The 23,937-nt window shown below is 39.4% G+C and overlaps 1 protein-coding gene across 1 annotated transcript in view; it reads right to left on the bottom strand.

Moving 5' to 3' along the window:
* Positions 1–23,937, bottom strand: part of MUC2 (mucin 2, oligomeric mucus/gel-forming) — a 78,424-nt gene that overhangs the window by 26,135 nt on the left and 28,352 nt on the right. The window contains exons 20-33 of the mRNA XM_070765192.1: positions 23,651–23,789; positions 22,414–22,518; positions 21,322–21,504; positions 19,890–20,132; positions 18,482–18,638; positions 17,467–17,598; positions 15,590–15,746; positions 13,918–13,961; positions 11,020–11,205; positions 10,820–10,846; positions 10,334–10,354; positions 5,882–8,793; positions 2,973–3,153; positions 163–410 (exon numbers count right to left, since the gene is read on the bottom strand). Coding sequence (XP_070621293.1) covers positions 163–410; positions 2,973–3,153; positions 5,882–8,793; positions 10,334–10,354; positions 10,820–10,846; positions 11,020–11,205; positions 13,918–13,961; positions 15,590–15,746; positions 17,467–17,598; positions 18,482–18,638; positions 19,890–20,132; positions 21,322–21,504; positions 22,414–22,518; positions 23,651–23,789 — 4,735 coding nt within the window. The remainder of the gene's footprint in view (positions 1–162; positions 411–2,972; positions 3,154–5,881; positions 8,794–10,333; positions 10,355–10,819; positions 10,847–11,019; positions 11,206–13,917; positions 13,962–15,589; positions 15,747–17,466; positions 17,599–18,481; positions 18,639–19,889; positions 20,133–21,321; positions 21,505–22,413; positions 22,519–23,650; positions 23,790–23,937) is intronic.

The raw sequence follows: 23,937 nt of genomic DNA on the forward strand, positions 1-23,937 counted from the left end.
GTAGTATACTCTGCATGATACGTGTCCGCTATGGCTGTCTGCTACTGGCCATATGCAGGGTTGCCAGAGTAAAGTCTCAGCTGAAACTGGGTAAGTAAAGTTTTGCTAGTCATAACCATTACTTACAATTTTGTACTGAAATGTAAACCATTTTACACATACCTCTACTTTCAAAGGTACCAGTTTGACTGTTTTGAGTTGCACTTCCTGGGACTCATGCTTTACAGTGAGAGTACGGGTGCAAGAGACAGATTGCGATGGATCACAGTGGTAGTTATCGATGTACACTCCGAAGTTGTAGATGGTTTGAATAATCTCTTCCATTAGGACATAGGTACAATTTCCCTGGTAACTGTAGTAGAGGCCATCAAATGTCATGTAATGTGGGTCTCCCCAGCCAGTGCAATAGCCTTCAGAATGACAATAGAGTTGGTTATTTGTTGGGCACTCCTATAAATAACTAAAAGAAACGGCAGGGGTTCCTAATAGATTTTGAGAATAAATTAGTCTAGAAAATCTAGAAAAGGTTGTCAAGTAACCTGGAATAAAACATTGTCATTCTTCATTTGCACAAATGGGATATTGAAATTATTGGGCAAATTTGGAGGCTAAAAACCCCTGAGTGGACAATTCTTTGAAATTTCTCCAGAAGAAAGAGAAATTCTCACATTGCTTCTCAAGTACAGAATTATCTCCGAGGATAGACAGAAGCATTTCAGTGGAAAAAGCACTTCTTTTCATTTTTTTTTTATTTTGATGTTTGTTTTTAAGCAATTGCTTGATAATAAGAACATGATGGGGGAAAGTATTTTTATTTTGTTTGAATTGGTTAGATGTTCTAATCTAAGGTTTCATTAAGTTTATTTATTTACCTATCTGAATGTATTTTTTTCACAAGAATACATTTATCTGCATCTGTTCTTTAAAAGATTGTTATTTGTTTGCTTCAAAGGTGCCACCATTTAGTTAATTTATGCCAAATAGAACTTTTTCATTCATTAGGTACTTTATGTATTATTTTACTAATTGTATCTGTTCTATCCATGACATGAGAAGTTCCTCCCAGCAGGAATTGCATGCATGAAATGGTATCTGAAAGTATTACTAGTACTCTCCCCTCCCCAATTATTTTAGATATTTATTTCAGAGTGCTTTTGAGTTAGTCCTGATTCTGGGTGACTGCCTAGACAAGTTCCTGAAGTATTCTTGGTAAGATTTTGGAAGTGAGTTCCCATTGCCTTCTTCCTAGGGCTGAAAGAGGATGAATGGTGCAAAGTCACTCAGCTGGTTTTATGGCTCAAGCATTACTAGAACTAGTAGCGGACCCCACCCTGTACGAATGGGATCGGCGATCTGGTATGACTTTTTGGTGGGTTCTGGAAGCTGGTGGGGCATGCGCAGAAGCAAATAAAGGCAAAAATCGCAAAAATCTCACCCATGTGAGCATTATCGTGCAAGATTTCACTCCGGGCACATGCACAGAAGTGAAATCCCATGCAGGGACGCGTGCACACCTGTCGGGGTCACGTACGGAGCCCTTCACTGACTAGAAATCTTAGTCTCCTGCCTATTGCCTTAAACACTACGCAAATTGGCTTTCTTATTATAAGTTTCCTTCAGTTTAATTGTCTACTCAATATTATTTTAGCCCTCCAGTGTTTCTGCATGCCAATTTTCTATAACCAGGAAATATTCTTACTGTCAAAGGAATGGATGTTGATTTCTTGTTGTTTGAACATTGATCAATCTATTTCCTTGCTCTTTTTTAGAGAATGCCTTTCTTTATATTTTTATCACATCATCTCCTGAAATTGATCCCTGAATCTCTTCACTCCAGGTTCAATTCATAGGAATTATCAGATCTTTCCAGTATTATAGTACCATATTTTGGGAGTATAAGATTTGTTTGTTTGTTTGCTTGCTTATCTATCTATCTATCTATCTATCTATCTATCTATCTATCTATCTATCTATCTATCTGTCTATCTATCTACAGTCATACCTCATCTTACGAACCTAATTGGTTCCAGGGGGAGGTTCGTAAGACGAAAGGTTCGTAAGACGAAACATTGTTTCCCATAGGAAACAATGTAAAGTCAATTAATCCGTGCAACCAAAAAAAAACCCCACAAAAAAAACCGCTGCAGCCCGGCTGTGACCTTTTAAAACAGCCGCGCGGCTTCCCAGCCGTCTCCCGAAGCCGAACGCCAAACCCAAACTTCCGCATTTGGCGTTCGGAGGCTGCTGGAAAGCCGCGCGGCTGTTTTAAAAGGTCACAGCTGGGCTGGGGGGTTTGTGGGAAGCCCCCCAGCCCGGCTGTCACCTTTTAAAACAGCCACGCGGCTTCCCAGCAGCCTCCGAACGCCAAACCCGGAAGTTCGGGTTTGGCGTTCGTAACACGAAAAAAGTTCGCAAGAAGAGGCAAATTTTTTCTGAACCCCGGGTTCATATCTTGAGTTGTTCATAAGACGAGGGGTTCGTATCTTGAGGTACCACTGTATCTATTAGATTTATATGCTGCCCCTCTCCGTAGACTCAGGGCGGCTTATAGCAATAATAAAAACAATGTATAACAAATCTAATATTTAAAATATCTAAAAACCCCTTATTTAAAAAGCAAGACATACACACAAACATACCACGCATAAACTATATAGGCCTGGGGGAGATGTCTCAATTCTTCCATGCCTGATGGCAGAGGTGGGTTTTGAGGAGTTTGTGAAAGGCAAAGAGGGTGGGGGCAATCCTAATCTCTGGGGGGAGTTGGTTCCAGAAAGTCGGGGCCGCCACAGAAAAGGCTCTTCCCCTGGGTGCCGCCAGACGACATTGTTTAGTCGACAGGACCCTGAGAAGGCCAACTCTGTGGTACCTGACCGGTCGCTGGGATTCGTGTGGCAGAAGGTGGTCTCGGAGATGGGCGGACGGACAGACAGACAGACTGACAGACAGACAGATAGATAGAATGTACTCACAATCACATTCCCAATGCGGGCAGCATCCATTTTCATCCAGTACCTCTATAGGAGCAAGCCCATTGGCACACGTGGGCTTTGTTGTATTCTCGCATTTGACAGGGCGCCTCTCCCATTGGTTATCCGTAATACACACCAACTCAGTGCAATTACATATCCCCCCACTTTCTCCTGGCTGCACCTGAGACAACAGAGAAAAAAAATGTATCACATTTTATCATCCTGACCAAACATGTAATATATAAATGGACTAGAGGAACTAACTTAACAGAAAAACAGAGTTGGAAGGGACCTTGGAGATCCTCTAGTCCAACCTCCTACCCAAGCAGGAGACCCTGTACCATTTCAGAGAAAGGGTTGTCCAATCTCTTCTTAAAAACGTCCAGTGTTGGAGCACTCACAACTTCTGGATTCAAGCCATTTCACTTATTATTCTATTCCCATTCAACACCTGCCTTTGTTGGATTGATAACTATCTTCTATTGTACCACAAACCATTTTTACGAATCTCAAAGCTATGCACTAGTACAGGGGTGTCAAATTACAGATCTCAAAGTTATGCACTAGTATAGGGGTGTCAAATTCAAGGTTGGGGGGGCCAGATCCTGCCCATGGGGTAATTAGATCTGGCCCACAGAGCTGCTCTGGAAACAGCAAAGGACTGGCCCCTGTGCCGCTGCCAGTGAAAACAGAGCCTGCGAGGGCCGCATGCAGCCTTCCTGAGCTCCATTTTCACTGGCAGAGGTTGTAGGACGCTGTTGCAGCCAAAAACAGAGCTCGGGAATCCTATTTTACTGGCAGAGCACTCAGGCCACTGGAGGCACCCCCGACACAAGTGACATTGAGCAGGCCACGCCCACCCCAGTCCACTGAGGTCAAACACAACCCTGATACAATTGAGTTTGACACCCCTGCACTAGTATGTTGAATTTTAATGTCTTCTGGTAATACAATACCAGATATGATGGCTTTGCGTGTGACATTAGATAAGATTTAACTATGCTTTAACTGAAACCGTATAGGACAATGATGGTGAACCTATGGAATGGGTGCCACAGGTGGCACGCGGAGCCATATCTGTTGGCGCATGAGCCGTTGCTTAGTTCGGCTCCAACCTGCATGTGTGTGCTGGCCAGCTGATTTTTGGCTCACACAGAGGCTCTGGGAGGGCGTTTTTGGCTTCCAGAGAGCCTCCAGGAGAATGGGAGATAACATTTTCGCTCTCCCCAGACTCCAGGGGAGCCTTTGGAGTCTGGGGAGAGTGAAACACTTGCCTACTAGGCTGACCAGAAGTTGGGAAACAGGCTGTTTCCAGCCTCCAGAGGGCATCCAGGGGCACGGGATGCTGTTTTTGCCCTCTCTAGTCATTGAATGTGGGTGTGGGCACTCACGCATGAGCGATAGCATGCACACAGGCTGTTTTGGCACCCAAGGAAAAAATAGTTCACCATCGCTAGTATAGGAAATTGGAATGAGTTCTTACGAAAAAAAGCATTTTTCCTATTTTGGTTAATGTAAGAATTAGTCAAGGAAAATAATTTGACTCTCTCCAATTTGAGGGAAAGGAATGCACATCAGATGCTAGACTAGGAGGGAAGAAACCAGGCATCAGTATCGGGTTGTGACCAGTAGAGATAAGGACGGCGCACTCGTAGTAGAAATTGAGCTGTGTAGGCAGGTTTGTTTTTGCTGCGAGCGCTTGCATGCGCCCCAGCAAGATTTTGCTTCTGCACATGTGCAAGAAGAAAATTTTCACAAGTGCATGTGAAATTTTGGTGATTTTTTTTTACTTCTGTGCATGCACAGAAGCAAAAAATATCACTGAAATCTCATGTGCGCATTCCTTCATGATATTTTGCAGCTTAATCAGGAATCCACCGCTGCCTGGCATGGTAGTTCACTGGATGCGTCTGGAGATATTTAGCCATCCAGATCATGGTTGGAAAAGAGGGTCAAAGAGGCCACCTACATTAAGATTGAACAGCTCTGTCATAACAGTGGGGGATGGATACCACACCCCCATCTCCTGTTTACAACACAGTCCTTTCAGCAGTTCCAAGAAGGTTCCACACCCATTTTCACTATTCACATAGCTCCAAATCTCCAAGTGGCCTCAATGACACTCAGCAAAAGTGCTAGATGATTGCAAGGAATATGGATCCTTTGATCCTCCATCATTTAGTTGGAACTGAAGAAGCTTCCAGGATGAGAAGCAAAACTTCTTCGGGGGGGGAACAAAGTCCAGGTGCCTTTTGAAAAAGCGTCTTTGGACCAAATTCACTGGAAGATTTGGGACCAGTTGCATTCTCTTAGTTCAATCTCTCAGGAAGAAAAAGAACAAAACAAAACAGGAGCCAGTGCTAAATATATCACCTTGAACCAGCACCAACTATATCCTACCTCCTAAATAAAATAGTCCGGTTTAAATCTACTAAAAAAAAATAATGTCTTCTAGCTTTGTTGGACTAAAACTCCCAAGATCCTCATCCAGCAAGCCCAAAACTTGATAATCAAAGTGAAAATTCCAGTGACATCTACCATAGTTTTAGCTACATTTTCCCAATAAATACAATAAAATGGACCTAAGTCATCTTATGTTTATGATTGCATGATCATAATTAATTTTGTACATTTTGCTTCACTTTAAAAAAAAAAAGGCCTGATACCATAGATTTCGATTGAAAATTCTGGTACAAAATTAATTCTGACTTGCCCAAAAATTTTGAAAACATAATTTTCTAAGGCATATTTTGGAGATAATTTTCTCTTTCAAATAACAAATTCTGCTTTTTATGCATCCAAAGATATTTAGCAGGTATAGATGTCATCTGAGCATGGCAGACATAAGGATACTCCAATTTCCATGCATACTTATGAATATGTAAATAAATAGAAAAAGAATTACTAACAATTTTATCTCCTTCCTTACAGGGTTCTACCGTAATCTTTCCAGTCGTTGGAATTGGAGGCGTTTGTGTGTCTATGGAGATGGTGGTAGAAGTAGGTATTGTAGTGGGAGAAGATGGAGTGGTGGTAATTGTGGTAGTGGTGGTTTCAATAGTAGAGGGGGTAGTAGGAGTAGGTGTTGGAGTGGTAGTAGATGGAGTGGTGGTAATTGTGGTAGTAGTGCTTTCAGTAGTGGAAGTGGTGGTAGGAGTAGATGTAGGAGTGGGAGTAGATGGAGTGGTGGTAATTGTGGTAGTAGTACTTCCAGTAGTGGAAGTGGTGGTAGGAGTAGGTGTTGGAGTGGGAGTAGGAGTGGTGGTAATTGTGGTAGTAGTGCTTTCAATTGTAGATGGAGTGGTAGGTGTTGGAGTGGGAGTGGTGGTAATTGTGGTAGTAGTGCTTTCAGTAGTAGATGGGGTGGTAGAAGTAGGTGTTGGGGTGGGAGTGGTAGTAATTGTGGTAGTAGTGCTTTCAGTAGTAGAGGGGGTAGTAGGAGTAGGTGTAGGAGTAGGAGTAGATGGAGTGGTGGTAATTGTGGTAGTAGTGCTTTCAGTAGTAGATGGAGTGGTAGGTGTTGGAGTGGGAGTGGTAGTAATTGTGGTAGTAGTGCTTTCAGTAGTAGAGGGGGTAGTAGGAGTAGGTGTAGGAGTAGTAGTAGATGGAGTGGTGGTAATTGTGGTAGTAGTGGTTTCAGTACTAGATGGAGTGGTAGGTGTTGGAGTGGGAGTGGTGGTAATTGTGGTAGTAGTGCTTTCAGTAGTAGAGGGGGTAGTAGGAGTAGGTGTAGGAGTAGTAGTAGATGGAGTGGTGGTAATTGTGGTAGTAGTGCTTTCAGTAGTAGATGGGGTGGTAGAAGTAGGTGTGGGAGTGGGAGTAATTGTGGTAGTAGTGCTTTCAGTAGTAGAGGGGGTAGTAGGAGTAGGTGTTGGAGTAGTAGTAGATGGAGTGGTGGTAATTGTGGTAGTAGTGCTTTCAGTAGTAGATGGAGTGGTAGGTGTTGGAGTGGGAGTGGTAGTAATTGTGGTAGTAGTACTTTCAGTAGTAGAGGGGGTAGTAGGAGTAGGTGTAGGAGTAGTAGTAGATGGAGTGGTGGTGATTGTGGTAGTAGTGGTTTCAGTACTAGATGGAGTGGTAGGTGTTGGAGTGGGAGTGGTGGTAATTGTGGTAGTAGTGCTTTCAGTAGTAGAGGGGGTAGTAGGAGTAGGTGTTGGAGTGGTAGTAGATGGAGTGGTAGTAATTGTGGTAGTAGTGCTTTCAGTAGTAGATGGGGTGGTAGAAGTAGGTGTTGGAGTGGGAGTGGTGGTAATTGTGGTAGTAGTGCTTTCAGTTGTGGAGGTGATGGTGGGAGTAGGGGTGGGAGTAGTAGTAGATGGAGTGGTGGTAATTGTGGTAGTAGTGCTTTCAGTAGTAGATGGAGTGGTAGGTGTTGGAGTGGGAGTGGTGGTAATTGGGGTAGTAGTGCCTTCAGTTGTGGAGGTGATGGTGGGAGTAGGGGTGGGAGTAGTAGTAGATGGAGTGGTGGTAATTGTGGTAGTACTGCTTTCAGTAGTAGATGGAGTGGTAGGTGTTGGAGTGGGAGTGGTGGTAATTGTGGTAGTAGTGCTTTCAGTAGTAGAGGGGGTAGTAGGAGTAGGTGTAGGAGTAGTAGTAGATGGAGTGGTGGTAATTGTGGTAGTAGTGCTTTCAGTAGTAGATGGGGTGGTAGAAGTAGGTGTTGGAGTGGGAGTGGGAGTAATTGTGGTAGTAGTGCTTTCAGTAGTAGATGGAGTGGTAGGTGTTGGAGTGGGAGTGGTAGTAATTGTGGTAGTAGTGCTTTCAGTAGTAGAGGGGGTAGTAGGAGTAGGTGTAGGAGTAGGAGTAGATGGAGTGGTGGTAATTGTGGTAGTAGTGGTTTCAGTACTAGATGGAGTGGTAGGTGTTGGAGTGGGAGTGGTGGTAATTGTGGTAGTAGTGCTTTCAGTAGTAGAGGGGGTAGTAGGAGTAGGTGTTGGAGTGGTAGTAGATGGAGTGGTAGTAATTGTGGTAGTAGTGCTTTCAGTAGTAGATGGGGTGGTAGAAGTAGGTGTTGGAGTGGGAGTGGTGGTAATTGTGGTAGTAGTGCTTTCAGTTGTGGAGGTGATGGTGGGAGTAGGGGTGGGAGTAGTAGTAGATGGAGTGGTGGTAATTGTGGTAGTAGTGCTTTCAGTAGTAGATGGAGTGGTAGGTGTTGGAGTGGGAGTGGTGGTAATTGGGGTAGTAGTGCCTTCAGTTGTGGAGGTGATGGTGGGAGTAGGGGTGGGAGTAGTAGTAGATGGAGTGGTGGTAATTGTGGTAGTACTGCTTTCAGTAGTAGATGGAGTGGTAGGTGTTGGAGTGGGAGTGGTGGTAATTGTGGTAGTAGTGCTTTCAGTAGTAGAGGGGGTAGTAGGAGTAGGTGTTGGAGTGGTAGTAGATGGAGTGGTGGTTATTATGGTAGTAGTGATTTCGGTAGTAGAAGGGGTGGTAGGAGTAGGAGTGGGTGTGGGAGTAGATGGAGTGGTGGTGATTGTTGTAGTAGTGCTTTGGGGAGTGGTGGGAAAACACTCCACCGGACAGCAGACGTTGATTTCGTAATCGAGACAGACTGGTGCAGGAATTGCAGGTCCAGGAACCTGATCTTTGTTTTTGCAAATAAGCCCAATGGAGACATCGCAGGTCACTTTCTGTTGCAAGTCCTCGAAAGACCACCCTTCAAAATTCTTCGCTCGGCATGATATGTTTTCTGGCTTGTCACAGATGCTTATGTTGTGCAGTTTGATGTTTTCATAGGTTTCATTGTCTCCACCATCAGGACCAATTTGTGGCTTAGTCACAGAAATCCATCCAGACCACTTACATTCTTGGTCTATACAAGATGCTGTAAGGGAAGAGTGACAGAAACAGGAAGAATTCCTATTGTGAGAGCAGTACTAGATCAATAGCTCAAGCTATGATATGTTGTTATAAAATAACAAATGTTAGAATTAAAGGAGTTCTTGTATTTGGATCAGGATTTCTTTCTTTGCTGGTTTGCTCATGAATATCCTTTAGGACAGGAGTGAATAAATTTTAGGACTTGTGGACTTCAACTCTCAGAATTCCTGAGCCAGCTGGGTTAGGAATTCTGGGAGTTGAAGTCTTCATACTTGTTTTTCTGTTCTGCTCCTCTAATCTGTTTTGTTTTGTTTTTAATAGAAATTTCTCCACATCCGAATCCAATTTTAGTCTACTGTATTCTCCTTCAGTGTGATTTACGACCCACAGAAAATACCTGAAAATCCAGAATATTAGTCGGATGTCAATCCAAACGACAAATAATGTAATTGACAGAAATTAGTTTGTCTGTTTACATGTATCTTTTCTAAATCCCTCACTCTGTAAAATAAATTAGGCTTGTTCTCCAATTCACAACCACTATTTTTTGTTTGTCCTTGTTTATTAGGAGGGTGTCTAATTGGTTGATTGGTTATGTGAGCACTGCAATAAACCTTAGTGTTATTGGGAGGTAGAAAGGAAGGAGTAGTATATAATAGGCATGTGGAGTAACAGTTTTATATTATTTAGTGCAGATGTGTTGATGGAAGTGGCATTGGAGGAAGGCTAAAATGTTGATGGTACAAGGGTAATTAGAATGGAAAAGGGTTGCTATATAAAAGTTGAAGTTGTGTTTACATTTTCTGATATGGAAACAATATTAGCCTTGTGCTATCAAATGCTTTTCTCTAAATAATGCATTTATTCTTGAACATAGAATAACTTTCTTTCACTGAATGTATTTATTTTGATAAGCCCTTAGCACTGGGGTAAATTTTCTACAATAACACTGGTCATTTTCTTGTTTTATCTTGTGATATCAACAACATTCAATCTGTGCAATGTTAGTTTTGCTCAGTTTGTTAATGCTAGAGCCACCATTGATTCTACACCACCAATCATTAGTAGTAGTAGTAGTAGTAGTAGTAGTAGTAGTAGTAGTATTTAGATTTGTATGCCACCCTTCTCCGAAGACTCGGGGCGGCTCACAGGGTACAAAAGCAACACAACAAATCTAATTAATTAAAAGTTACTACTATACAATCACCCTAAAGTGCTCTGCGTACCAAGCCTGCCTTCTCCAAACCAAGCAGGAGTATAGAACCTTGCTCAAACTTAGATTTCCGTTTACTCAATTTCTATCATTCAATTGTTTTCAGGATTACCCACAGAGAGAGGTCTCCAAAGAAATCAACATAATAGATGTACCTGCATAATTGATCTATTAAAATCTCCATGACTTCAAAATGGAAAATAAACTGGATGTCTATTTCCTTTAATTCCTTTTACTAACAGCCCCACAAATTATTAGCATGATTATCTGAATATTTCCTGACCTGTTCCTTTAAAACAAAAAATGATGAACTAAACATGTTTGTACTTACTTGTACCTATTGTAGAAGTACCTGAAATGGGGGGAAAAAAGAATAGTACATGAGTCCCTTTTAATGAAAGGATTGTGTTTATGCTGCTAAATTTATGAGATTAGATTAGATTAGATTTATTGGATTTATATGCCGCCCCTCTCCGCAAACTCGGGGCGACTCACAACAATAATAAAAAACAGTACATAATAAAAATCCAATGCCCACCAATCTAATTACAATTTAAAATTAGTAATTTCCTAAAACAATCCCAATATATATAAAAAAACAGGCACACAGTCAATCAATCAACAACACAACATGGGCAAGGGGGAGGTGTTTTAGTTCCCCCATGCCTGACGGCAGAGGTGGGTCTTAAGGAGTTTACGAAAGGCAAGGAGGGTGGGGGCAATCCTAATCTCATGGGGTAGCTTGTTCCAGAGGGTCGGGGCCCCCACAGAGAAGGCTTTCCCTTATGACCTTTCACACATTCCTTTTATTACTTACCTGTAGTTGAAACTGTTGTGGAAGAGACTGAAATGGAGAAAGAAGAATAGTAAATCTTGGTTGGTTCATCTTACGAATTTAAAGAAAATTGGCAAAGTTTCCACACTGCATATAGCTCAACATGGCATTCTTAACCAAATTTCTATACAAGTTTATTATCTTCCAGGGCAATAAAAGAATTATTAACACTGGAAGCTTACCTGGGATGGTAGTAGAGGTGGTGATGGTAGAAGTAATAGTGGTGGAAGCGGTTGTAGGAGTTGAGCATCCATCATATTTAATTTCCATGGTGCCATTGAGTGTGCATATTAGGTACATACAGTGTTCAGTTTTGTTGACAACAATTTCTCCCACTTCATACTCTTTGCCATCATAAATACAACACTCTGTGGAAAAAGATATTAATAAAGTTCAGACAGAAGGAATTTCACAACATGAGAACTGAACAACTGTTTTCTTGGAGTGCTAGGAGAAAGTTGAGAAAAGAAACTAACAGAGTTGGTTTTTTTACAAGCCAGCCTGATTCTTAGGAGCTTTGATCCCAAACTTTTAAAGTCTTAAATGTCTTAATGTATACCTTTAATTGCAAGTGAACTGGTAACTAGCACAGCTACTGTCTTATTTTATGGTTTGATCTTTTACAGCCAGTTACAACAGGAGTGAAATGTGCCCGGTTTGCTCATACCTATCAGTCATCGGAGAACTAGTCACAAAGGGAGGGTGAGGCTCCGCCCACCTACCCAGACACCGCCATTTGGGTTCTTTTACCCTCTGCGCATGCGCAAAGCATTCTCTGTATGCACAGAGAGCAAAAGAACCCAAATCGTACTGCCAGGGTGGGTGGATGGAACCTCATACTCCATTCACGACCGGCTCTCCGACAACTGATAGGCATGAGCAAACCAGGAGCATTTCAACCCTGAATTACACCCTGAGTTGCCATATTTGACCAGCTATACCTTCTAAAGAATCTTTAAGGGCAAGCCTTAGTGAAGAGTATTATAATAATTTAATCAATAAGTCACAAGATTTAGTCAAAATGTTGCAGACCTGTTCATAATGATATACCAGTTTGAAAAAGAGAGAGAGAGATGATCTGAGCAACAAGTAGCAAAGCTGAATGGAAGGATGTGTCTAAATTAACTTGGTGTTGGAGAAAAAATAAAAAAATATGATGCAAAAAATAATTATATATCCATTCCTTCAGAGAAATATAATCTGGCTGGTGAGGAAGTCTTATTCTTCAGAAAGAATACTTCTTCTTATCCAGTTTTAACATCAAATTCTACAGGTTTCAGAGTCAGACATTATTTCAAAATATGAATAGCCACTTTAGTGGGGCTGAGAATAAGATGGCCAACTGGATATCATCAACCTATAGACGGAGGTGGGCTGCTAAGGTGGAACAATGATGTGTGCTCGCCCCCATGGCTCTGAGTGCTAGTGGAGTCCAGCGCAATTATGCTATTGAACCTGGGCAGGTAGTGAAATTGCGCACGGACACCGTTCCACCTTAGCAGCCCACCTCTGCCTATAAACATTGTACCCTATAGCCCTGGATTACTTCTCCCAGAAATGTTAATCAGTGTAGAAATCTCATAGATCTTTTAACAAACTACATAGAGCATCAATGACATTGAACAGACTCTTTCACATCTACATTCTGAATAGTTACAAGTCAGTATCCATGATAGGCAATGAATAATAGTGAAAGCTCCTGAGAGAGTTGTGAGAACCAAAGGGTACACATTATGCCTACCTAGGTTTTTGAACAAAAATTTAAAAGTTGGCTAAGCTGTTTGAGGGCCATAAACTCCAGAGGTTTCCTCCATAAACTTTAATTCTTGTGCTATGAATCATTCTGTCACCTTGCCCAAAATGGGAATTTGAGACAGTTTGGTCATTTATAGAATTCAGAATCTTAAAGTTGAAAGAGGCCATAGAATCTAACATCCACACTGCTTGGTTTAGGAATTTAATTTCAAAGCATTCCCAAGTGATTCTGCCTACACTCTGTATTTAAACATCCAGTAAACATGAGCTGATTATTTTTCTTGGTGTACTGTTGTCATGTTTTTGAAAAGACTTTTTCATCACTACTGCTTGCTTCAAGCAAGTTGAAAATCCTCAGGCTGTTGTTACTCTTTTGACTAAAATAGTTTGGTAAGGTTCAACAAACACACTGGCAGTTGGCTTTGGTTTTTCAAAAGTTCCATCCTCATTCTCTGATATAATAAACTAAATAGGATCTCATAATAATGGATGAGAGATAAATATTGTCATCACATTTGACACTGGAAAGGTAGAATCCATATTACAAAAGACATAAGAGATGTTATCTGAGAAACCTTGGCAAAATGTTCCAAAATCTGCCCCAATATAAATAAGCCCCAAGAAGTTGTATATATCTTCACAAGATTCTAAGCAATCAATTTATAAATTGAAAAATATAATTTATAGCTGCCAGCATTATTTCATAGTGGACTTAATCAACTCTATTATGTGTCTTATTGGATTCAGTTTGTATATACACCTTTCTTCTTTTTCTTTTTTAATAAAAAAATATTTATTTACACAAACAAGCATTAAACAAACATTTAAAAATATTGGATACTTGTAACCACCCTCTTTTGTCATTCTATTCAATAATATTTCCATAACAATAAATACCATTATTTTAAAAAGTATGTTACTTTTTGATCTTACATAAGCATCTCTTTTTTATCTTACATAAGTATGCTTATGGGGAATGTATATCCACCTTTCAACTATCTCAGGTCTATATTAAAAGTTTCTCTCTAGCCCAATGAACCATTATGGCTATGTACATTGACAGAGAACTATACAAAACATTGTATTCTGAAGGATTAGAACTGTAGGATTGCTGGAGATATATATGTATGCCCCTAAATGTATAGCTACTGTGACTTCATTCATCTTTCCTTAAATATACCATAGGTAGAAAAAAGTTACAAAATAAAGCTGATATTCTTAATATTTGAAATTTTGAAATTTTAAAACAAACAACTCAAATCATGACTTGCTCTTGCAAGAGAGATATATGGAAGCTATCTGGGTTTTGTACAGGAAAAACATACCATTTCTAGGTTCGCACTTCACATTTCCTGATGACTCGCAGTAGCTGAAAGTTATTTGGAGGAAAACAAACAAAATATTTTTTAAGTTTTATTTATTTAGCAATATTAAACTTTAATATTAAACTTTTGTTAAGTTCTTGCAGCCTGACTATAATCAGTCTGCAATTGTGTTTGCAGTGCCTTGGATTCATAATGAAACTCTAATAATAAATGTAATTTGCTCACATAATTTTACAGGACAGGAAGTTAACACTGGCAGGAATAGATATGAGAATAAAATGGAGTCAGGTCTACAGTAGGTGAACTTCTATAACTTCTATGAGACCAATATTCTGGGTATCCATCTGTAAATGGAAATACCAGACCTAACCTAATCAGAAATTAATGCCAAATTAATGCCAACCCAGGTCATTTGTGATCCTTCCTTTTCAGATGTATAAGCAACTTTTCCCAATTTTGGCTACTTTTAGATATGTGGAATTCAACTCCTAGGAATCTCAGCAATGGCTATGCTGGTAGTCAAAGTCAAAATTGGGAAACACTGTTCCTTAGGGCTTGTTTTTTTTATTACCACCATCTTTTTTTTTTTATCATGTGGCAAAAAACTTTGGCCAAAACTGGGTAGTATTTTCTCACTAAAAGGAAGGAAGGAAGGAAGGAAGGAAGGAAGGAAGGAAGGAAGGAAGGAAGGAAGGAAGGAGAGAGGTGCCTTGCTGACATTTTCTTTTTGTAACAGCATACACAGGGGTTTTTTTTTGCCAGTTGCAGGTATGTGGGGGGGGGGTCAGGGGAATGCAGTGGGGTAGTGAAAATGGAGTTCCACACAGAGCACCCAATTTGCACTGAAAGATGTTGAAAGAAAACGCAGTAGAGAAAAGACAACAAGAGATCAGATGTTTCCCTTACTGGGGTCATTCAATTCATGAAGCTGCCTTGCACAGAGGCGTAAGCCACGCCCACAGTGTGGTAGTAAAAAATTTGGTAGCCCTTCACGGGGTGTGTGTGTGTGTGTAAGGAAGCATAGACATTAGTGATAGGTTGGTACCAATTTGCCCCAGTTCAGGCGAACCATTAGCGGATGCATATAGAGGCTCCGCCCACCCGCCCAGATATCATCACTGATGATTTGTGCATGCGTGCATCTCTGAACCAATAGCAAAGGTAAGTGAAACACATTAATGATAGGCATGACTTGCTACTATTCTTATTCTTCTCCATGTAGCTTGGTTCCAACTTACTGGATACCAGTTCGTTTTTGGTAGCCAAAAGAACTTTTCCCACTACTTGCTTTATCCATAGTATGGTATTTTTGCCTAATTTATTGGGTCATCATTAAAAAAATGATGCATATAGAGCACTATGGAACTTATTTTAAAAAAATGCAAGTCAGTAAACTCATTTTCTTCCCTCAAATGAATTTACTGACTTTTGGAGGAAGTAGCAGGTGGAAGGGAGAGTATGCAAGTTTCCATTCTCATCACTTCTAACTTTTCACCCTTTTCAATGTGTTCTATCCTAAAAATGATTTCTAATTTAGAATGTTGTTCTCGTCACACACTCACGCACAAAACCAACAGTTTGAAACTGAATAGTTTCTATAACAATATTTGTTCAAATGTGTTGTGTGTTTTTTTTTCATTTCTTCCTCCATTCGTGTCACATTTTTACATACCAAGAGTGGCACAGTTCTCGGGGTTCATAGTTGGGGATGGGACTTCCAGGTGGGTAATAAGTATCATTATAGTAGCAACCACATGCTTCCTTTGTTCCACATAATTTGGTCTCCTCGTTGTAAACTGGATATTCTGGAGGACATCGTGGGTAGCAACCTATTGTCCAAAAAGATACATTTTGTAAAATGGCAGCTATCATCTGTCTGTGCCATAGAATCATTGCATGAAAGAGACATGATCAAAAGGCTTGATTAAAAAACAACACCTTAGAAACATAGAAGATTGATGGCAGAAAAAGACCTCATGGTCCATCTAGTCTGCCCTTATTATATTTTCTGTATTTTATCTTAGGATGGATATATGTTTATCCCAGGCATGTTTACATTCAGTTAACTCAATCTGTATAGTCTGGAGGACAGAAGGAAAAGGGGGGACATGTTCGAAACATTTAAATATATTAAAGGGTTAAATAAGGTCCAGGAGGGAAGTGTTTTTAATAGGAAAGTGAACACAAGAACAAGGGGACACAATCTGAAGTTAGATGCGGGAAAGATCAAAAGCAACATGAGAAAATATTATTTTACTGAAAGAGTAGTAGATCCTTGGAACAAACTTCCAGCAGACGTGGTAGATAAATCCACAGTAACTGAATTTAAACATGCCTGGGATAAACATATATCCATCCTAAGATAAAATACAGAAAATAGTATAAGGGCAGACTAGATGGACCAGGAGGTCTTTTTCTGCCATCAGACTTCTATGTTTCTATCTTTCTATGTTACATTCAGTTACATCTGCTGGAAGTTTGTTCCAAGCATCTACTACTCTTTCAGTAAAATAATATTTTCTCATGTTGCTTTTGATCTTTCCCCCAACTAACTTCAGATTGTGCCACTTGTTTTTGTGTATTAAAAACACTTCCCTCCTGAACCTTATTTAACCCTTTAAGATATTTAAATGTTTCGATCATGTCCCTCTTTTCCCTTCTGTCCTCCAGACTATACAGATTGAGTTCATTAAGTCTTTCTTGATAAAGTTTTATGTTTAAGATCTTCCACCATTTTTGCAGCCCGTCTTTGGACCCGTTCAATTTTATCAATATCTTTTTGTAGGTGAGTTCCCCAGAACTGGACACAGTATTCCAAATGTGGTCTCACCAGCTCTTCATATAGCGGGATCACAATCTCCCTCTTCCTGCTTGTTATACCTTAGCTATGCAGCCAAGCATCCTACTTGCTTTCCCTACCGCCTGACTGCACTGTTCAACCATTTCAAGACTGTCAGAAATCACTACCCCTAAATGCCCTAGGCATTTAACATTCTTCATTCTGATGAAGCAAAAGCTAAGATTCATTAAATTAATCAGAAAGAAGGATGTTTCCTAAACTCCAACCCAAATGCCAGGAAGGGCCTCAGTGGCACTATCCCATTTTGGGTCCAAAAATAAACAAGCAGTATAGCAATATACTAGTCTAATAGCACTTAGACTTATATACTTCTTTATAGTGCTTTACAACCCTCTCTAAGTAGTTTACAGAGTCAGAATAATGCCCCCAACAATCTGGGTCCTCATTTTACCGGCCTCAGAAGAATCGAAGGCTAAGTCAACCTTGAGCCTGGTGAGATTTCACCTGCCAAATTGCAGGCAGCCAGTAGGCAGCAGAAGTAGCCTGCAATATTGCACTCTAAGCAGTGCATCTTGGTGGCTCATAAATAGTTTTCCTACCAAAGTGGATCAGCTCATTGAATGACTTTTATTTTATGTTTGTTTATTGGCCACCCAGCTGAATGACCCAACCACATTCCCCCAACTCCTTATTGGATTAACAAACAATCTTTGAAGAACAAATCCACAACAAATTGACAGGTCTTTTACCTTCTAAAAATGGCACTGAAAAGTTGGTGGTGACTTGATTGAGGATTTTGCAAGTTAAAATATCACGTCCGCAAGGCTCATAGTGCCACTCACATACCTCTTCATTGGGATTGTAGTATTCACAAAAGATTGCTTTAAAAAGAAAGGTCCACATTTGAAAAGAAGCATAATTGTTCCCCAATTCCTATGTAAGATAACTCTATGTGACATCACAGTAATTATTGAATAACACTACAGGTATGTATCCTATAGATATAGAGCCGAGGTATCATATATAGATATCCTACACTGCCTATCTAACGTTATCTATATTTTGGGGGGTATCTCATAAAAATACAATAAATAAATTACGCAGAGACTGTTCATGCAACATTTTATAAAATCAAAATTGACTTGTCTATAATTAATTAATTTTTTTAAAAACCTGCAAAGATTTAGGGCTTGGAAAACATTCTTAGCAGAGAGTAACAATGAAAGATCTTGCAAGCAGGTAAGAGATGGTAACATCATTAGCGCCTGCTTAGGGCTGGATAGAAACATTTGGAGCAAATTAGAGCAATAAAAAAACCTGCAATTACAGAGCTTGGAAAACATTCTTAGCAGAGAGTAACAATGGGAGCTTGCAAGTGGTAAGAGCTGGGAACATCGTAAGCACCAAATTAGGGCTGGAAGGAAACTTACTTGGAGCAAGTTAATGAAAAAAACTCTGCAAAGACTTAGAGCTTGGAAAACATTATTTGCAGACAGTAACAATGAAAGAACCTGCAAGATAAGCAGGCCCTGGTTAGGGCTGGGGGAAAAAGCTTCGAAAAAAGCTACATAAGATGCAACTGAATTTTCAGCCTCTTTTAGGGAGGGAAAAGGTGCGTCTTATACTCTGAAAAATATGGTAACTTTAGCTAAATTAAAGACTTGTGAAAGATTATAGTCTCGTGTCTCTACATCATCATCCTTTGGGATAACTGGATACTGTACGCTTATCCTGGAACTTCAATAGTTTGACTGGAATGCTTACGGCATATATCTGGAGTTCTCCAGTGGATGCATGCATCAGCTTTGACACATTCATGTGCATAGGCAGCAACTGCAGTACAGAAGCATTCACAGTCCCCTCCACTATCACAGGCACAGGCATCATGTACACAGGCTTCGTAGTATGGCTCTGGATTCACCTATTGAAAAATTACAGAATCGCAGCATGTGGATATTTGCATGATTGCATTTTCCTCTGAACAGGGAAGAGCACGATGATCATCTAGTTATCCAAGAGAGGTCTACATGCAATGAATGAATGAGATTCTTGCCTGTTGGAAGTACTTAGCCTGGCAGGGTCTTAAACATTTAATTTTATTTAACATTGCTCTCTTAGGCAAGGAAACTGTATTTTTACTTAAAGTTTGCTTTCCTTACATAGCTAAACATTGCATTCTGTAATCTATTGTATTTAAGCAAAGCAGTCTATGTGGAACCTAATATGGAATTATTTGATCAATAATTCCTGCCCTAATGGACTGGAATAAAACTAAGCACCATAATTTTCCCTTCCCCGATTATCATAGTTCAATAATGATTAAAGGTAAAGGTTCCCCTCACATATCTGTACATCCCTGACTCTAGGGGGCAGTGCTCATGTTCGTTACAAAGCCAAAAAGCCAGTGCTGAATGAGGATGTCTCCATGGTCATGTGGCTGGCATCACTAAATGCCAAAGGCACCCAGAATGCTAGTACCTTCCAAACAAAGGTGGTCCCTATTTTTCTACTTGCATTTTTTATGTGCTTTCAGACTGCTAGGCTGGCAGAAGCTAAGGCAAGTAATAGGAGCTCACTCCATTACGTGGCGCTAAGGATTCGAACTGCTGAATTGCCAACTTTTCTAATTGACAAACACAGCTTCTTAGCCACTGAACCATCACATCCTTAATGTATAAATGTTCCATAACGGTTACTACAATGTAATTAAAATCTATATTTAAAATGACAATATATTAGAAAATATATAGAGAGAGTATGTCATTGCATCTCTAAATTTGAATCTAGTGAAAGTGTTCAGAATACATATTTAAATATGCATTGAAATGACATTTTAAAAAATTAATATTGCAAATTAATGTCGAAGCAAGAATGAAAAGATTCATAAATTAACATTTCCAAAATAGATACAGGGCAGCTATTGTTCAGATGTACAGCACATGGACACAGTCTGAGGCTCTCCTGTGACAGTGGTTTATTTTATTTTAAAGAACACTACGTCAAAGCATTCTCTAATATGGTGTTTTTCAACCTTGGCAATTTTACAATGTGTGGACTTCAATATCCAGAATTCCTTGACCAGCATTTGGGGATTCTGGGAGATGAAGTGGACACATCTTAAAGTTGCCAGTGCCGTAACAACTCAAAACCAAGCCAGACCGAAACTACTCACCTTGTGATGACATAATTTAAAAACATCACTTTTGATAAGGCTACATTCTTTCTCTGCCCAAGCTTTCCGATGTGGCTTCTCTAAACAAGGCTCAATGACTACATCTACATCAGGACAAGCTGGATCCTTTTTCCACGAATTTCCAAATGCCAAGGCGCTGACTGTATCTTGAGCCATACTCCTGGTTGTAAAGTCATTGCTGGCTTTGTCATCAAAGTTGCCACATAAACCACAGACTTTCCCCTAAAAGGAAGAAAAACATTTCATCAAAGCTAAAAGGAATTGGAATAATTTACTGACCTAGTTCAATATTTCTACCATGATTCATGGTGGAAATACAGTTAGTCCTCAACTTACAAGTATTTGTTTAGTGACCATTCAAAATTACAACAGCAAATTACAAAATGTGACTTGTGAGTGGTTTACACATTTACAATGATGGCGGTATCCCCATGGTCATGTGAATTTGGATGTTTGGCATGTATTTAAGATGGTTGCCATGTTCCAAGGTTATGTGTTCATCTTCTGCGACCTTCTGACAAGCAAAGACAATGGGGGAAGCCAGATTCACTTTGTGACCATGTTACCAATTTAACAATTCCAATAATTCACTTAACAATCGGGGGCAAGAAAGGTTGTAAAATTAAGCAAAACATATTAACAACTGTCTGCTTTAGCAATGGAAATTTTGAGCTCAGTTGTGATCCTAAATCTGGAATTACCTGTATTATGTCTAGGGTTCCAGAGGGCAGGAAGAGGAAACAAAGTTAGTATTTTTAGAAAACTGGGACAGAGTCCACTGCTTCTTTTGTATGCACTATTCCATATGACAGTTTGTGTACATAAACTCCATATATAAGAAGAAAGCAAACATAGGTGTGTAAAGGGGGAAAGGTCTGTTTACTTTTGAAGTTAAATCAGATTCCATTTTTAAAATTCACGGCATTCCACTGTTGTTATAGTTACTTAAAATAATCATTACCAAGTAAACAAGAAATATCTTCACACTACACACTAAAATAATTACAAACAGGTATGTATCACAAGCATGGAAAAAGAAGTTTACTGTAAATAAATAAGGGGAAAGCATTAAGTAAATCTGCATTAAGCATTTCAGATGTTTGCCTTGGGCTGGATCCAGTAAAAGCTTTGTTCTATTTTCCCAAGGCTTAGCTTAACTGGAAAGGAAAATATTTGCCTCTTCCTCCCATTTATTCTATATATTTAAATCCTACTTAAACATTATTCAGTGAGTTCTCCTGGATGGGTTCTATAAGGTCTTCTGCATATTGCATTCATCTACATTTATCAAGAAATAATTATATACATAGAGATAAATAGCATCTATTAATACTGTAAGAAAATATTTTTAATATATTCATCTATCAGTAACATAAAAATGTTGTGTGTAACGTGTTCAAGAAGCACTGACTTTATGATAGGGCATCAGCTTGATGAAAATAGTTGTCTTCTTATCCCAGATGACCATCACTCCGTTGCTGGCTTCAATTACTGTATACAACCCAACTGTTCCACGAATCCAATATGCTATAGAGCTGTGGTTAGTCCACTCAATTTTTTCGATGTGTTTTTCTTGCAGTTTCAACTCTGTGGTCTAAAAGGCAAAAATACAATGGAAGCTTTGTGATGAAAACAGAAGTTGGCATTTTAGAGTCCCTCCCACTCGGTACACTCCAAAAACAGTGGATTGACACTGTGGATTAACACATTTATTATGGATTTGGTTTAGGTTTATGCTTTTTGGAATACAACCCATTTCAGCCATGGGTGGGGTAGAATTAATAAGCGGTCATCAATATAACCCTCCTTGTATCGGAATGAATGTGCTATAGTAGACAAACTGATTATAAAAATAATAATAATAAAGGCAGAATTTTAAAAATAAATTTAAATTTGTTGTAATGCTTTGTTGTTTTTTAATTAAAAGCACAAGATGATCAATCCTCAACTTTCAATGAGTTCTAAGCCTAGCAGATTTAAATTGCATATGGCATGTTACTTAATGTCAGTCTTGAAAAAATGGAGTTGAACCCAATTTTTTCAAGACTTCAAAGCATGTCGTCTGGCGGGACCCAGGGGAAGAGCCTTCTCTGTGGGGGGCCCAACCCTCTGGAACCAGCTCCCCCCTGAGATTAGGATTGCCCCCACCCTCCCTGCCTTTCGTAAACTCCTTAAGACCCACCTTTGCCGTCAGGCATGGGGGAACTAAAACACCTCCCCCTTGCCCATGTTGTTTTGTTGATTGATTGACTGTGTGCCTGTTTTTTATATATACTGTTTTTATGAGATTATTAATTTAAATTGTAACTGGATGGGTGGGCATTGGATTTGGTATTGTGTACTGTACTGTTTTTTATTATTGTTGTGAGCCGCCCCGAGTTTGCGGAGAGGGGCGGCATATAAATCCAATAAACCTAACCTAACCTCTAATTTCTTTGGTGTAGGGAAGATTATTTTCATACAACTCTTCTCAGGCATATTCACCTCTGGACTTGATACATACCCCTAGAAACAATTTAATGGCCTTGGAGCAGGTAACTCCTGTTGTTCCACAAGGAACGTTCTCGGTGATCACACTAAATGTTCCTTGCTGGTTGTCACAGTAATCCTAGTGGACATAGACAAAAAAAAAGAGTGTCAAGATTAAGCAAAATCAAGTAAAATAATGTTTCACATTTCACTCACATAGAAACTCTGGGTACTCTGCAGTTAATCATTCCTTTATGTTTATGAGAACATTCATATTCTAAACCACTTACTAACCAACTTCCCCCACCCACCCACCCACCCACCCACCCAAAAACATTTAATGAGCTTGTCTTTAAAAATATCATATTTTATTTGGCTTAAAATTATTCTCTTGGTACCAATGTGGTCCTATACTGTCATGTGGTCATAATCACATGCATGATGAGGCAAAGTAATTGATCAACCATTCAGATAAGTTTAATTCAAAGAATTGTAACCCAGGAAACACTTTATTATTGGCATAATATTTGAAATTATCAGAAGATAAAATCAACAAATATGAAGATTGTAAAATGCAAACCCCAAAGAGTGAACTCCTCCAACTTTTAAAACACCAACACTGCAGTTCCAGATCTCCAAAATATTTTGTGATTCGGTTGAAACAACAGAATAGATTGTAAGATTGTAACAGATTGTAATACATTGTAAGATTTGAGTCAAATTGTTTCAGTTGCAATTTAATTTCACTTAAATGTAATAACATCCATATCAGGAAGTCAAATGGACACTATCTTAAAGAAGTTACCCCACTAGGATCAAGATTTGGCAAGAAATAGACAAACCAGACCAGCATATCTTACCCATTAGGAATTCCTGTTTTTAAATGATTAAACAGGATTTTAAAGGATTTAATAAGATTGGCAAAGTCTTTTTTATTTCATTAGAAAGTGCATTGAGCGAGAGTGCCTCTCACTAGTAAAGATACCATCAATACTGAATGAAATAAATTTCAGAAACTATCCAAAGAGTTGTTAAGTTGTTAATATTTTAATTCAGTATCATGGGGTTCAATACACACCAGACTTTTTGAAATTTAGTAAAATAATTATGTGCAAAAAAAATTCATCTTAATGCAATTACTTAGTTGCCTGCTGGATAAGAATATTCCATGGAATGGAATTCTGATGGATATTCATGAAATAAAATTGACAGTCATTTCAAATGTATAATTTGGGTTACTGCAAAACTTGGTACTAGTAATTGAATATTACCTGAGAAGCCACATATTCACAGTGACCATCAAAGTCATAGAATTTTCCATCAAAGGTGATGAAATGGCCACTGCCATAAATGGTACATGTCCCATGACATGCTTTGTTGGTGCATTTCCAGCTCCCTTTCTGGCAGGTGCTAGATAGTATCACAGAGAAAGAGAGAGAGGAAGGGTGGGAGGGAGGGAAGAAGACAGTAAGACCAGAGCTATCTCTCAGTGTAATGCTTTAAAGGTTCGGAGCAAAGTATTAATGATGTGAAATAAGAAATGACTATTATCTATTAT

The sequence above is a fragment of the Erythrolamprus reginae genome, chromosome 1 (assembly GCF_031021105.1).
Source record: "Erythrolamprus reginae isolate rEryReg1 chromosome 1, rEryReg1.hap1, whole genome shotgun sequence".
In the NCBI taxonomy this organism is placed as follows: Eukaryota; Metazoa; Chordata; class Lepidosauria; order Squamata; family Dipsadidae; genus Erythrolamprus; species Erythrolamprus reginae.